At 43.0% G+C, this 14,504-nt stretch overlaps 1 protein-coding gene across 1 annotated transcript in view; it reads right to left on the reverse strand.

Annotated features, from left to right (window-relative positions):
- Window positions 1-14,504, reverse strand: part of slc6a3 (solute carrier family 6 member 3) — a 128,957-nt gene that overhangs the window by 41,864 nt on the left and 72,589 nt on the right. Inside the window, exons 9-10 of the mRNA XM_068050467.1 lie at window positions 4,480-4,608; window positions 4,103-4,202 (exon numbers count right to left, since the gene is read on the reverse strand). Coding sequence (XP_067906568.1) covers window positions 4,103-4,202; window positions 4,480-4,608 — 229 coding nt within the window. The remainder of the gene's footprint in view (window positions 1-4,102; window positions 4,203-4,479; window positions 4,609-14,504) is intronic.

Here is a 14,504-nt window from a genome sequence, read left to right on the forward strand (position 1 = left end):
CTCATGCAATTCAATCAATTTGTTCATTATACTCTGTGCCTTTGTACCTGGGCACTCACTCTAACCTGTCATTCTGCTCTAATGTTTTACATTTATTATTTCTCTCTCCTGGCTTAATTACTTTACATCTTTTAGTTTTCCCTTTACCATGGTGCCGAAAGCATAATTTCTGACTGTTAATCTACTCTCTTTCCTTTTGTTTATTTTTAAGCTATTATCTACACTTTTCCACCTGAGCCCTTCCCCAATTTACTAATTTAAAGTCCTTGTGACCACCATCCTTTCTGCTCAGACACTGGCTCCAGCTCAATTCAGGTAGAGCCTGTTGCAAAGGTACAGTTCCTTCCTGTCCCAAAACTCATGCCAATGTCCCACATCACTCCTTCAGCGATGTGTTCAGCTCCCGAATCAACTTAGCTCTACACAAATTTGCTCGTAGCTCAGGTAATAATCCAGAGATCCTTGAGGTCATGTTCTCTAATTTAGCTCCCAATTCCTGCCCATCTCCAAACTGGACCTCTTTCCTACTCTTCCCAATGTTGTTGGTCCCAACATGGATCACAATAACTGATTCCTCTGCCTTCCTCTCCAAGTTCTTCTTTAGCTGGTAGGAAATGTGTCCTGAATCCTGGCACTAAATAGGCAACACAACCTTCAGAAGTCCTGTTCACGGCTGCAATAAACAGCATCTATCTCCCTGCCTATACTGTCTCCTACCACTACCACATTACTTTTCACTCGCCTCACTTTAAAGGTCTCCTGCATTATGGCACCAGGGACAGTTTGTTCATCCACTGTGCAGAAATTGCCCTCATTCACACAGGCAGCAAGAACCTGTTGGATAAACGCAAAGGCTGACTTTCCTCCAGCACTGCACCAGGGGATCCCTTACCTGCCTGACTTGCAGCCACAACCTCCTGTCCCTGATCACTAACCAGACCTGCATCACCTCCAAACCTAAGTGATGTGAAGATCTCCTGCAGCAAAGTGTCCAGGATATTGATGGTAGGAGATTCAGTGATGGTAATCCTGTTGAATGTCAAGAGGAGATGGTTAGATTCTGTCTTGTTGGAGTTGCTCATTAACTATCACTTGTGTGGTGTGAATGTTGCTTGCCACTTATCAGCCCAACCTGAATGTTGTCCAGGTCTTGCTTAATGCAGATACAAACTGCTTCAGTATCTGAGGAGTTGTGAATGGTACTGAACATTGTGCAATCATCAGCGAATATCCCCACTTCTGACCTTATGATGGAGGGAAGGTCATTGATAAAGTAGCTGAAGCTGGTTGGGCCTAGGACACTACCCTGAGGAACTCCTGCAGCAATGTCCTGGGCCTGAGATGGTTGGTCTCCAACAACCAGCATGATCTTCCTTTATGCCTGTTACAACTGCAGCTAGTGGAGAGGTTTCCCCGATTTCAATTAACTTCAATTTTACTAGGGCTCCTTGATGTCACACTCAATCAAATGCTGCCTTGATTTCAAGGGCAGTTGCTCTCACTCTCACCTCTGAAATTCAGTTCTTTTGTCCATTTTTGGACCAAGGTTATGGTCGTGATGGAACTCAAACTGAGCATCGGTGATCAGGCTATTCTGAGTAAATGCCATTTGATAGCATTTTGATGACAAATTCCATCACTTTGCTGATGATTGAGATGAGACTGCTGGAACGGCTGTTTTATAATGTTAAAGGTGCTTTATAAATACAAGTTATTGTTGATGTTGATTTAATTGGCTGGATTCGATTTGCCCTGCTTTTTGTGGACTGGGCATAGCTGGGCTTGACTGTAGTATAAGGATGTAAAGGGTTAATGCTGAAATCAGTGAGTGTCACATACGATTAGGCTGGACAGAAGGAAAGAGCTGCACGAAGGATGCTAGCTTAGGAGGCTTAATGAGCTCATATATAGTATTATGTAAATAATGAACAGTTTTTAGTTGACCTTTTCCTGAGTCTGAGACTTTCTCCAGACTGTCCCTGTTACACTACAAAATACAACAACAGCACAGAACAATGACAGTGTTGTAGTTATACTGGAACAGCGTGGCTAGAGGTGTGACTAGTTCTGGAACACAAGTCTTTGGCACTAGAGTGCCTCTAGCCAAGATGTTGGTGGGGCCCATAGCCTTTACTGCACCAGTGCACTCAGTTATTTCTTGATATCTTGTGGACTGAATCAAATTGGCTGAAGACTGGTGTCGGGACCTCAGGAGGAGGCCGAAATGGATCATCCAATTGGTACTCCTGGCTGAAGATGGTTGAAAACACTTTAGCCATATGGTTTGCACTCACGTGCAGGGCTCTGCCAACATTGAGGATGGGGATGTTCATGGAGCCTTCTCCTCCTGTTAGTTGTTTCATTGTCCACCAACATTCACGACTGGATGTGGCAGGAGTGAAGAACTTAGTTCTGATCCGTTGGTTTTGGGATCACTTAGCTGTGTCTATAGCTTTCTGTTTCAGCTCTTTGCCATGCATGCAGTCCTGTCATATAGCTTCACATGGTTGGCACCTCATTTTTTCTCTGAGAGGCTGACAGCTAATTCCAATAAGTATATTAGAAAGTATAGAACAAGGAATCCATTCAGGCCATCAAGCCATTCCGTGTACAAACTGCACACAATGTGATTATCTGTCTGCCACTGGCTGTAAGAATCCATGGATTGTGCAATTGGAGATGGTAAATTGCTCAACCCACTTGCTGACCTTTCTTTATTTGGCCTCCTTTCCTCAAGAGACAATGGGTAAGCGCCTAGAGGTGGTCAGTGGTTTGTGGAGCAGCGCCTAGAGTGGTTATAAAGGCCAATTCTAGAGTGACAGACTCTTCCACAGGCGCTGCAGATAAAATTGGTTGTCGGGGCTGTTACACAGTTGGCTCTCTCCTTACACTTCTGTCTCTTTTCCTGCCAACTGCTAATTCTCTTCAACTCGCCACACTTTAGCCCCACCTTTAGAGCTGTCCGCCAGCTCTGGCGATTACTGGCAACTGACTCCCACGACTTGTGATCAATGTCACAGGACTTCATGTCGCGTTTGCAGAAGTCTTTAAAGCGGACACATGGACAGCCAGTGGGTCTGATACCAGTGACAGGTTCACTGTGCAATGCGTCCTTGGGGATCCTGCAATCTTCCATGCGGCTCACATGGCCAAGCCATCTCAAGCGCCGCTGGCTCAGTAGGGCGTATATGCTGGGGATGTTGGCCACCTCGAGGACTTCTGCGTTGGAGATATGGTCCTGACACCTGATGCCAAGGATTCTCCGGAGGCAGCAAAGATGGAATGAGTTGAGACATCGCTCTTGGCTGACATACATTGTCCAGGCCTCGCTGCCTTAGAGCAAGGTACTGAGAACACAGGCTTGAAACACTCTGACTTTTGTGTTCCATGTCAGTGCGCCATTTTCCCACACTCTCTTGGCCAGTCTGGACATAGCAGTGGAAGCCTTTCCCATGCGCTTGTTGATTTCTGCATCGAGAGACAGGTTACTGGTGATAGTTGAGCCTAGGTAGGTGAACTCTTGAACCACTTCCAGAGCCTGGTCACTGATATTGATGGATGGAGCATTTCTGACGTCCTGTCCCATGATGTTCGTTTTCTTGAGGCTGATGTTTAGGCCAAATTAGTTGCAGGCAGCCGCAATTCTGTTGATGAGTCTCTGCAGACAGTCTTCCGTGTGGGATGTTAATGCAGCATCGTCAGCAAAGAGGAGTTCCCTGATGAGGACTTTCTGTCTATATTGTTCTATATTGCTTGTTCAGCAACCACAGCTGTGATAATCCAATGATATAGGGGCTCCTAACCGGCTGTCCTTGAAAAGACTGCAGAAAAAGAGGCATTATTCTTATTGAAGAGGGTTCCTTATGGAAAACGTCATCTGTGACTTGCTGTTCTTCCACTATGCTGACAACTAAATGATCTTTAGCCTAGTAGTGTGTTGTCAGACTCATGTTTAACAAAGAATGACAGGTAGCTGCCAATAAATCACAACCACCCTACATTGTAATACTTACATTATTAAACTAAAATTAAACTAATTGACAAGAATTTCAGGTGTCTCGGTTAAAGAGAAAGCTGTTTGTCCAACTCAACATTAACTTACCATAAAACCAGGAGACTCCAATGGTTTCGATAAGCACTCCGAACAAAATGGATGTCTCTGCTGCAAACTTGTCAAGTAAAGTAAACACATAGATGCCACCCTGGAAATAAAAACATTCCAAGAGAGGTGACAGCGGAATATACAGTGGCATATTTCATGGAATGAACAACATTGCAAGACAAAAAGAAATTCCAATTTTGAGCCAAGAATGAAACTGATCACTTTCATCATCAGGTAAAGTTTAGGGCCACAACTAAACTGTCCCATTCTTCTAATACTTTCAGAGTCAATTTTCCTAATCAATACATTGTATGTTTACCACCTGAGGAGCTCCAGTAAACCCATATTTTGAAAATGATTCATTAAAAGTGACCTACGTTAGTTACACAGAAGAGAGACACCAGAAAGGTAATTGCAATGATGAAGAGCGTGAAGATCTCTCTGTGGTTACGCAGGAGTTTGAATTCATCAATCAGCCCTGTGATGACTGATTCCATGCCACCCATCTGTAGGCACAAGAAGAACAGACAGTTAGAAAGCGTATGGCATAACATGGCATTTTCCATGCACCACTAATGATTATTATATATATTTTATTTATTTGCTGTAAGTAGGTTTGGGAGCTAGATTTTAGCTTAACTTGACCATTTTCACACTGTATACTCTGTAATAACTTAACAAGATCAAGTAAGCCATCTAATACTAGTACATGAGCAAAGAAGTAATTCTTGCGTCTTGTATCAGTAGCTGTATTCATCAAATTAATGTATTAAGTCAAGAAAACAATGACCCGTCAAGAAAACAATGATTATGAAGCAATGGACCTTGATTAAGTTGTAATCAATGAATTAAGAATCATGCTAGAAAGAATGGGCTTTAATTTAAAAGTATTAAGCTTAAAAACTAAGTCTTAAGCTTGTAAGAATTTCAATATCAGTAGGACTTTGGAAGTCACTGTAACACAAAGGACGGCACAGTGGCACAGTAGTTAGCATCGCAGCCTCGCAGCTCCAGTAACCCACGTTTGGTTCTGGGTACTGCCTGTGCGGAGTTTGCAAGTTCTCCCTGTGACTGCATGGGTTTCCTCCCACATGCCAAAGACTTGCGGGTTGATAAGTAAATTGGCCATTGTAAAAACAAAAAAAAAAGTTGCCCCTAGTGTAGGTAGGTGGTAGGAGAATTGAAGGAAGATGGGGATGTGAGAAGGAAAAATGGGATTAATGTAGGATTAGCATAAATGGGTGGTTGCTGGTCAGTGTGGACTCGTTGGGCCGAAAGGCCTGTTTCAGTGCTGTATCTCTCTTTGACTCTAAAGTCAGCAGAAAAAGTATTATGACCCTGATAACATTCTTAACTTTGCTAAAAGAGAATCAATTTCTGCACATATTCATACTGTCCAAAGAGATAACAACCATAATGAATAGAACTCTTTAGAGGTTTTTATCTCAATTATTGGTAAAATGTTTTTTCAATTAAGGCCCAATTAGAGTAGGGTAGTAACTGACATCACAGGACCTGGACCAATCATTGGGCAAACTACAAGGTGGTCTGATGCCCAAAAAGGGAATAAAAGAACAACTATTGAACAGAAGAAACAAAACAAAAAATCCAGAGGAAAAAAGAAGAGAATCTTCAGTCGACAGAACACAGCAAGAGAAAGAGAGTCCATGCCTCCCTGCCAGGACTACTGCCAAGGTTCTGAGGAACAGACTGTGTCTTTGTTAAGTATTACTTCTTTGCACTGAATATAAATTACATAATAAATCTGCTACATTTATAACCAACTTATAACCTGTACCCATAGTGGTTTGCTGTAGTCACGGACAAGTCACCCTGATTGGTTTAAAGTGAAGTAGCAGGAAACCTATATTGCTAATAAAATTGTTGCAGCCCAACGTGTATTTATGGCTGCCACCCAGATCCACTTCCAAATGCGTAAATATGACTATGACACGGCTCAGGCCCTGCCCTCTTCAATGACTTGCAGTTTCCCCAGTTCACCACTTCCAAAAAGCTGTGAAAATGAAAAAAGTTGAAGAATGAAAACAAAGACGAGAGAAACCAAAGGAAAATCAAAGTGAAGAGCTGAAGGGAGACAATTAAAGATTTTGGTAGTTCTTGCTGAAGCAATTAATCTTGATTTTTTCCTGTTATGTCTCTCATAGTCTTACCCAGTAAACAGAAGATACAGGGACTTAATCTGAAAGTATTTCTATTGCTCAATTCCATCTGATCAAACAGTTCATAGGATCATAGGAACATAAGAATTCACAGGATGCCTATTGTTATGTGGGTTTCCATTTTTTGTTCAAAATTGAGAATCTATACTTTTAAAAACTGAAAAGAATTTCATGGACATCAAATCATCTGGAGATGGTTGAATTTTGTGGGGTTTTTTAAAAGGAAGCTCAACAAAAGGTTGACCAGTAAACAAGTTTTTAACTGGAAGGTACATGATTTCAATTAAACATAGCAGGGGTGTTGTGTTGTGATAAGACAGGATTTACGACTATCGTAAGATTTGCCTGGAAAAAACAGGTTTCATTTTGAACTGTTAAAAGCCAGCTGGTTTCGGGTCTAAAAGAGGCAGTTGGAGTTTGTTTATGAACCTGCCAGGAAATCAGAAGAAAATCCAGACAACTGTTGCCTCTCTTTGAAGAATCTCTGCTCTTGAAAAGCAAACCCTCTATTAAGTTGAACTGTTGCCAGGATGGTATGTTGCCTCCCTGGTGCTAGGGTCAAGGATGTCTCAGAGCAGTTACAGGACATTCTGAAGGAGGGGGATGAACAGCCAGTGGTCGTGGTACACATTAGTACAAACGACCTAGGTAAAAAAAAAAATGAGGCACAGTGGCGCAGTGGTTAGCACCGCAGCCTCACAGCTCCAGGGACCCGGGTTCGATTCCGGGTACTGCCTGTGTGGAGTTTGCAAGTTCTCCCTGTGTCTGCGTGGGTTTTCTCCGGGTGCTCCGGTTTCCTCCCACAAGTCAAAAGACTTGCAGGTTGATAGGTAAATTGGCCATTATAAATTGTCACTAGTATAGGTAGGTGGTAGGGAAATATAGGGACAGGTGGGGATGTTTGGTAGGAATATGGGATTAGTGTAGGATTAGTATAAATGGGTGGTTGATGTTAGGCACAGACTCGGTGGGCCGAAGGGCCTGTTTCAGTGCTGTATCTCTAATCTCTAATCTATAATCTAATCTAAAAGCAGAATATAGGGAGCTAGGAAGTAAGTTGAAAAGTAGGACCTCAAAGGTAGTGATCTCAGGATTACTACCAGTGCCACGTGCTAGTCAGAGTAGAAATAGCAAGATATATCGGATGAATATGTGGCTGAAGAGATGGTGTGAGGGGGAAGGTTTTAGATTCCTGGGACATTGGGACCGGTTCTGGGGGAGGTGGGACCAGTACAAACTGGACGGGTTATACCTGGGCAGGACAGGGACTGATGTCCTAGGGGGAGTATTTGCTGGAGTGGTTGGGGAGGGTTTAAACTAAAATGGCAGGGGGATGAGAACCTTTGCAAGGAGTCAGAGGAGGGAGGTTCAAAGACAAGAACAAAAGACAGTAAAGGGAAAAAGAAAAGTGATAGACAGAGAAATCAAGGGCCAGAATCAAACAGGGCCACAGTGAAAAATAGTGGGAAGGGGACAAGTAATGTTAAAAAGACAAGCCTTGAGGCTTTGTGCCTTAACGCGCAGAGCATTCACAATAAAGTGGATGAATACATCACGCAAATAGATGAAAACGGGTATGATATACTCGGGATTACGGAGACATGGCTGGAAGGTGACCAAGGATGGCAAATGAACATCCAGGGGTATTCAGTATTTAGGAAGGACAGACAAAAAGCAAAAGGCGGTGGAGTTGCATTGCTGGTTAAAGAGAAAATTAATGCAATAGTGAGGAAGGATATTAGCTCTGATGATGTGGAATCTGGATGGATAGAGCTGAGAAACACTAAGGGGCAAAAAACATTAGTGGGGGTTGTATATAGACCCCCAAACTGCAGTGGTGATGTTGGGAATGGCATTCAACAGGAAATTTGAGATGCATGCGATAAAGGAACATCTGTAATTATGGGTGATTTTAATTTGCATATAGATTGGGCAAATCAAATTAGTCACAATACCATAGCGGAAGAATTCTTGGAGTGGATGGTTTTCTGGACCAATACGTTGAGGAACCAACTAAAGAACAGGTCATCCTAGACTGGGTATTGTGTAATGAGAGAGGAATAATTGACAATCTAGTGGTGCAAGACCCCTTGGGGATGAGCGACCATAATATGACAGAATTCTTCATCAAGATGGAGAGTGACATAGTTGATTCTGAGACAAGGTTCCTGAATCTTAGTAAAGAAAACTACGAAGGTATGAGGCGTGAGTTGGCCATGATGGATCGGGAAATGTTACTTAAAGGGATGACAGAGGATAAGCAATGGCAAACATTTAAAGAGCGCATGGATGAACTGCATCAATTGTTTATCCCTGTCTGGCGCAAAAGTAAAACGGGAAAGGTAGCCAAACCATGGCTTACAAGGGAAATTAGAGATAGCATTAGATCCAAGGAAGACGCATATAAATTCACCAGAAAAAACAACAGACCTGAGGATTGGGAGCAGTTTAGAATTCAGCAAAAGAGGGCCAAGGGATTGATTAAAAAGGGGAAGATAGAGTACGAGAGCAAGCTTGCGGGGAACATAAAAACTGACTGTAAAAGTTTCTATAGGTATGTGAAGAGAAAAAGATTGGTGAAGACAAATGTCTTACAGTTAGAAACAGGGGAATTTATTATGGGGAACAAAGAAATGGCAGACTAACTAAATGTATACTTTGTTTGTGTCTTCACAAAGGAGGACACAAATATCAAACCAGAAATATTGGGGAACACAGGGCTTAGTGAGAGAGAGGAACTGAAGGAAATCAGTATTAGTAGAGAAATGGTGTTGGGGATATTTATGGGATTGAAGGCCGATAAATCCCCAGGGCCTGATGGTATGCATCCTTAAGTACTTAAGAAAGTGGCCCTAGAAATAGTGGATGCATTGGCGGTCACCTTCCAAGATTCTACAGACTCTGGAACAGTTCCTTTATATTGGAGGGTAGCTAATGTAACCCGACTATTTAAAAAAGGAGGTAGAGAGAAAGCAGGGAATTATAGAGCAGTCAGCCTGACGTCGGTAGTGGGGAAAATTCTGGAGTCCATTATCAAAGATTTTATAGCAGAGCACTTAGAGAACAGTGGTAGAATGGGACAGAGTCAGCATGGATTTATGAAAGGGAAATCATGCTTGACAAATCTACTAGAATTCTTCGAGGATGTAACTAGTAGAGTTGATGAGGGGGAGCCAGTGGATGTGGCTTATTTGAACCCAACCACGAGTGATACAATGATTGTCAGATGACACATGTATCATTGAACAAGTCATCGACATGCTGAAGGTGTGCTTCAGGTGCCTTTACAGATCTGGAGGTGCCATTTAATATGCAGCAGCCAGGGTCTCCACAATGTTGGTGGTGTGCTGCGCTCTGCATAACGTTGTCCAGCAGTGAAGTTTGGACCTGCAGGAGGAACAAGGCATAGAGCACACAACCTCTTCAGATGATCCAAGAGAAGAGGAGGAGAAGGAGGAGGATACATGCTTGGTTGGTATGCTGCCACCTTAGAATACTTAGTCTAGCTTAGAGAGATTCCTTAGTCTTGAGTACTTAGACCATTAACCTTTATGACATTATAACTATGTACAGCTTCACACCAGTTTGTGTGACTCCTCTGAAGCCACACTGCATCTCTCTTCAAGTCTCTCTCACATGTGATCTCTTACATCATCATGGTAGGAGGGACTCTTTACAATTTCTCAACATTAACCCTTTCAGACCCTTATAATACATCTCCCCCAAGTCTTTATCTAAATATATATATTTTTACATTCACTTATATTTATTTGACATACTACTCCATCACTCACCAAGTCTCTGACATCACGATCAATCTGTCAGGAGGCTTCACAACTCTCCCTGATCGTGTTGTTGTCAGATGAGGAAGATTGGTAGTCTTTCTCTGAACCCTTGTTTCTTGACTTGAACGGCCTTAATTGAGGTTTGTAGTATCCGGTGCTTTCTGACTTTCAGGTTCAACATCTGGTTTGTCCAAATGTATGGCTGATTGACATCTTTGATGACTCGGAATAAGATTCCTCCTGTTTCTTCTTATAGTACCTTCTGAAGTATGTACTAAATAAGATCGCTGTTGATTCTCATCTCTGGACGATTACTCTTTCTCTGCTTTGGTCTCGTACCCATACCTTTTGTCCTTCTGTCAACTTGGGTAAGTTCCTGGTACAGTATTTCCTATTATAATTATAGGCTTGTTGCTTTTTGTAAGACTTTTCTCTGTCTTGAATTCTCAGATAATCCTGGACTTGTAACTTTTTTGGTAGGATTGGAAGTTGTGTTCTAAGCTTCCTTCCCATCAACAGTTCGGATGGTGCTAATCCACAAAGCAATGGAGTAGTTCTGTAGTGTAGCAGTGCTGTTTGAAAATCTTGATTTTTCTTTAACAGTGTTTTGATAGTTCTGACTCCTGGCTCAGTTTCTCCATTAGATTCTCAATATCTAGGGGAACTTGTAAGATGTACAAATCCACAGTTTTCCGCAAAGTGCGTCAAGTAGTCATTTGCAAATTGTGGTCCATTTTTGGACATTATCTGGTCAGGTATACCATGTGTTGCAAAGGTTTCTTGTAACACTAGGATGACTGCATCAGCTGTCGTTGTGTACAAACGCTTGATCTCGATCCACCTTGAAAAGTAGTCAATGACAATCGGGTAGGATTTTCCATTAAATATGAACAGATCCATCGGCAGACGTTCCCATGGTCTGGTTGGGAATTGGGTCGAGATAAGGGGTTCCCTCTGATCCTGTCTGTGCGCTGCACATACCAGACAATTTGAAATAATTTCTTCTATATCTTTCCATATTCCCGGACACCACATGGATCCCTGAGCCTGTGCTCTACATTTAGTTATGCCCAAATGTCCCTGGTGTATTTTCTCCAAGATATCTACCTGGATTGATTCTGGAATCACCAGTCTCTTGTCATATACCAACAAATCATCCACTATAGTAAAGTGTCTTCTGTGTTCGAAGAAGATTTTCATCCTCTTATCATTGGGACACTGCTGCGGCCAGCCTTGCTTGCAATATTGGCAGATATAGATGCATTCTTCATCTTGCATCTGAGCATGACGAATTTCTTGGCGCTTTTTTGAACTTGCCGGCCATTGTGTTGCAGTGAACTGAGAATATGATGCAATTTCATTAATAAAGTTAACATCCTGTTGTGTAGGATGGTCAACTGTAGCTCTGGACAATGCATCTGCTGTCATTTGTTGCTTGCCCTTTACGTATACTGTTTCATACGTGAACCTCATTAGCCTCAACTGAAATCTTTAGATTCACGGAGACATCCTAGCGAGTTCCTTTTCATCAAGTAAGGATACTAGGAGTTTGTGGTCTGTCTCTATGACAACCTGATAATATAATCTGAGAACTTCTCACAAGCCCACGTGACTGCGAGAGCTTCTTTCTCAATGATGGCGTACCTTGTCTCAGTGTCAGACAATGCATAATAAACTGGTCTTCGCCTTCCATCTGGCTGTTCTTGGAAAAATACTGTCCCTATCCCTGTAGATGAAGCATCAGCTGCAATTGTGGTTGGAAGTGAAGGGTTATAATGTGCTAGGATATCCAGTGAAATCAGCATCTCCTTAATCCTTTGAAATGCTTGTTCCTGATGTGCATCCCAGAACCATGCTTGAGCTTTCCTTTGTAGTTGTTCCAAAGGCTCAGTAACTTGTGCTACATTAGGTAAGAATTTAGCCAACTGATTGACCATGCCAAGGAATCATTGAAGATCTTGGACAGAAGTAGGAAGTGGCAATTCACTAATGGCTCTCATCTTTTGCGGGTCTGCCATGATGCCGTTGCTGCTCACATTGTGTCCTAAAATACGAATAGACATTTTTGAAAGCTCACACTTCTAATTAAGTGTTAGGCCTTCGTCTTGTAGGCGATTCAAAACTGCTCTAACCCTCAGGTCATATTCTTCAATGGACTCACCGTGAACTAAGATGTTGTCCATATGGTATTTTACACCTTTAAGGCCCTGTAGAATGTTCAACATAGTTCTTTGGAATATTTCAGTGCTGGTGTTGTACCGAATGGTAGACGATTAAAACAAAACCTTCCAAACAGATTAATGAAGGTTGTCTTCTTATCCAATGGAACTTGCCAAAAGCCACTACTCACATCAAGCTTCGTGAAGACAGTACTATTGGATGACTTTTCCAAGCTTTCGCCCACTGAGGACATCGGATCAACTTCTCATGCCACAGCATGGATTCTTGCAGAAAGTTTAGTTAAGTCTACACAAATACGAAGATCACCGTTAGGTTTAGGAACTGGAACTATTCCCGAACACCACTCTGTAGGTTCAGTAACAGGAGAGATGACTCCCATCCTGGTCATGTCTTCTAGTTGATTTTGGACTTGCTTCATTGGTCTCTTCTTTGGTGTGAAAAGACATACCGGTTTAGCATCTTTTCACAAAGTAATACTATATTCGGTCTTCAGTCTCCCAAGACCAGTAAACAATTTCAGGAATAAAAACAGAAAATGCTGGAAATACTCAGCAGGTCTGGCAGTATCTGTGAAGAGAAACAGAGTTAACATTGTCTGTGACAGACCTGAAACGTTAATTCTTTTTCTCTCTCAACAGAGACTGCCAGACCTGCTGAGGATTTCCAGCCCTTTCTATTTTTATTTCAGATTTCCAGCATCCGCAGTATTTTCCTTTGAAACAATTTCAGGAGTTCTTTTTGGAATTGACTCCTGGATTCCTGTTGCTTATCTTCTTCCACTTTCTTTATAAGATGAAGGTCAATACAAGCTCTTCCACTTAAGAGAGAGAATTCCTGATTCTTTAGAATATACAGTGTTTCTAGGTAGGACAAGCAGTGAGCAGTTGGGCAAGAGGGAGCAGTGAGTAGTTGGGCGGGAGAGAGCAGCGAGCAGTTGGGTGGGAGAGAGCAGCGAGCAGTTGGGTGGGAGAGAGCAGCGAGCAGTTGGGTGGGAGAGAGCAGCGAGCAGTTGGGTGGGAAGGAGCAGCGAGCAGTTGGGTGGGAAGGAGCAGCGAGCAGTTGGGTGGGAAGGAGCAGCGAGCAGTTGGGTGGGAAGGAGCAGCGAGCAGTTGGGTGGGAGAGAGCAGCGAGCAGTTGGGTGGGAGAGAGCAGCGAGCAGTTGGGTGGGAGGGAGCGGGCAGTCACGTTTTCTATAATTTTGTCCATACCCTGCTGAAACAGATCTTGACGGGCAGATAAGCCGAAGGGTTGTCTCTGGAAGCAATATCTTCCAATTGGTGTTCTGAAGATGGTGATTTCCTGAGATTCCTTACCGACCAATATCCATGTTGAGCAACCAAATTGGAGAAGAATTTGGCTCCTGTGAACTTGGGATTCAACTCCTCTACTGTTGGAACCTTGTGGGGGAATCACTTTAGGGAGACGTTTAGACGCCTTGGATCTAGACATACCCTAATTGCTCCATCCTTCTTTAGTACGCACGTAATTGAGCTGCACCAGTCTATGTGATGTTTCACACGATGGATGATGCCATTGCGTTCCATGTCATCGAACTTGTGCTTAAGCTTTTCGTGTATGTCACCAGGAGGCTGGGAGGTCACCATCTCCAACGGCCAGGCATGCTGAGGACTCTGTTGATGTCTAGCATCTCCTCCTCTGCAGCTGCCAGTTGGCTGGAGTGGCACCTCTGGTTCTCTGCCTCTCCCTCGTGTTTTGTACTCTGTCCTCCTGCAAGGAGGGATAGAAGAGACCTCTGAGTGAAGTAATGGCATGTGTTGAATGGGTAGATGGAGAGTATTTTTTGAGGATAACTATGAAGGAGAGGCTTGGCATTGCAAAAAGATGAGGGTGAGTGTCAGTGGTGGATGGATAGATGGGGAGGTGAGGAAGATCGAGAGGGATGGGTGCTTCAGCATGCTAAGTTGGTGTGAGGACTGATGTGCTGGAGTAGGCTTGAGAAGGCAGAGTGAGGGGTTTGGGATGATACATCAGAATGTAAGTGAATGTGCCACTGTACACATCTTTCCTGCCCTGTGTATAGAAAGCTTCAGTGATCTCCATCATGCAGCAGCATAGTGCAAACTGTGAGATGTTGCTTATATCTCCAGCAGCAGCCTGGAAGGAACCAAATGCATAAAACCTAAGAGCCACGATCACCTTGACAGCCACAAGTGGTGCTGTCCTGGTCCTGCTTTGAGGTTGCAGTTGTGGCTGCAAGCAGTTGACAGATTTTTTTAGTGAAGCAAAGACATTTCA

This window comes from Heterodontus francisci, chromosome 2 (assembly GCF_036365525.1).
Source record: "Heterodontus francisci isolate sHetFra1 chromosome 2, sHetFra1.hap1, whole genome shotgun sequence".
Classification (NCBI taxonomy): Eukaryota; Metazoa; Chordata; class Chondrichthyes; order Heterodontiformes; family Heterodontidae; genus Heterodontus; species Heterodontus francisci.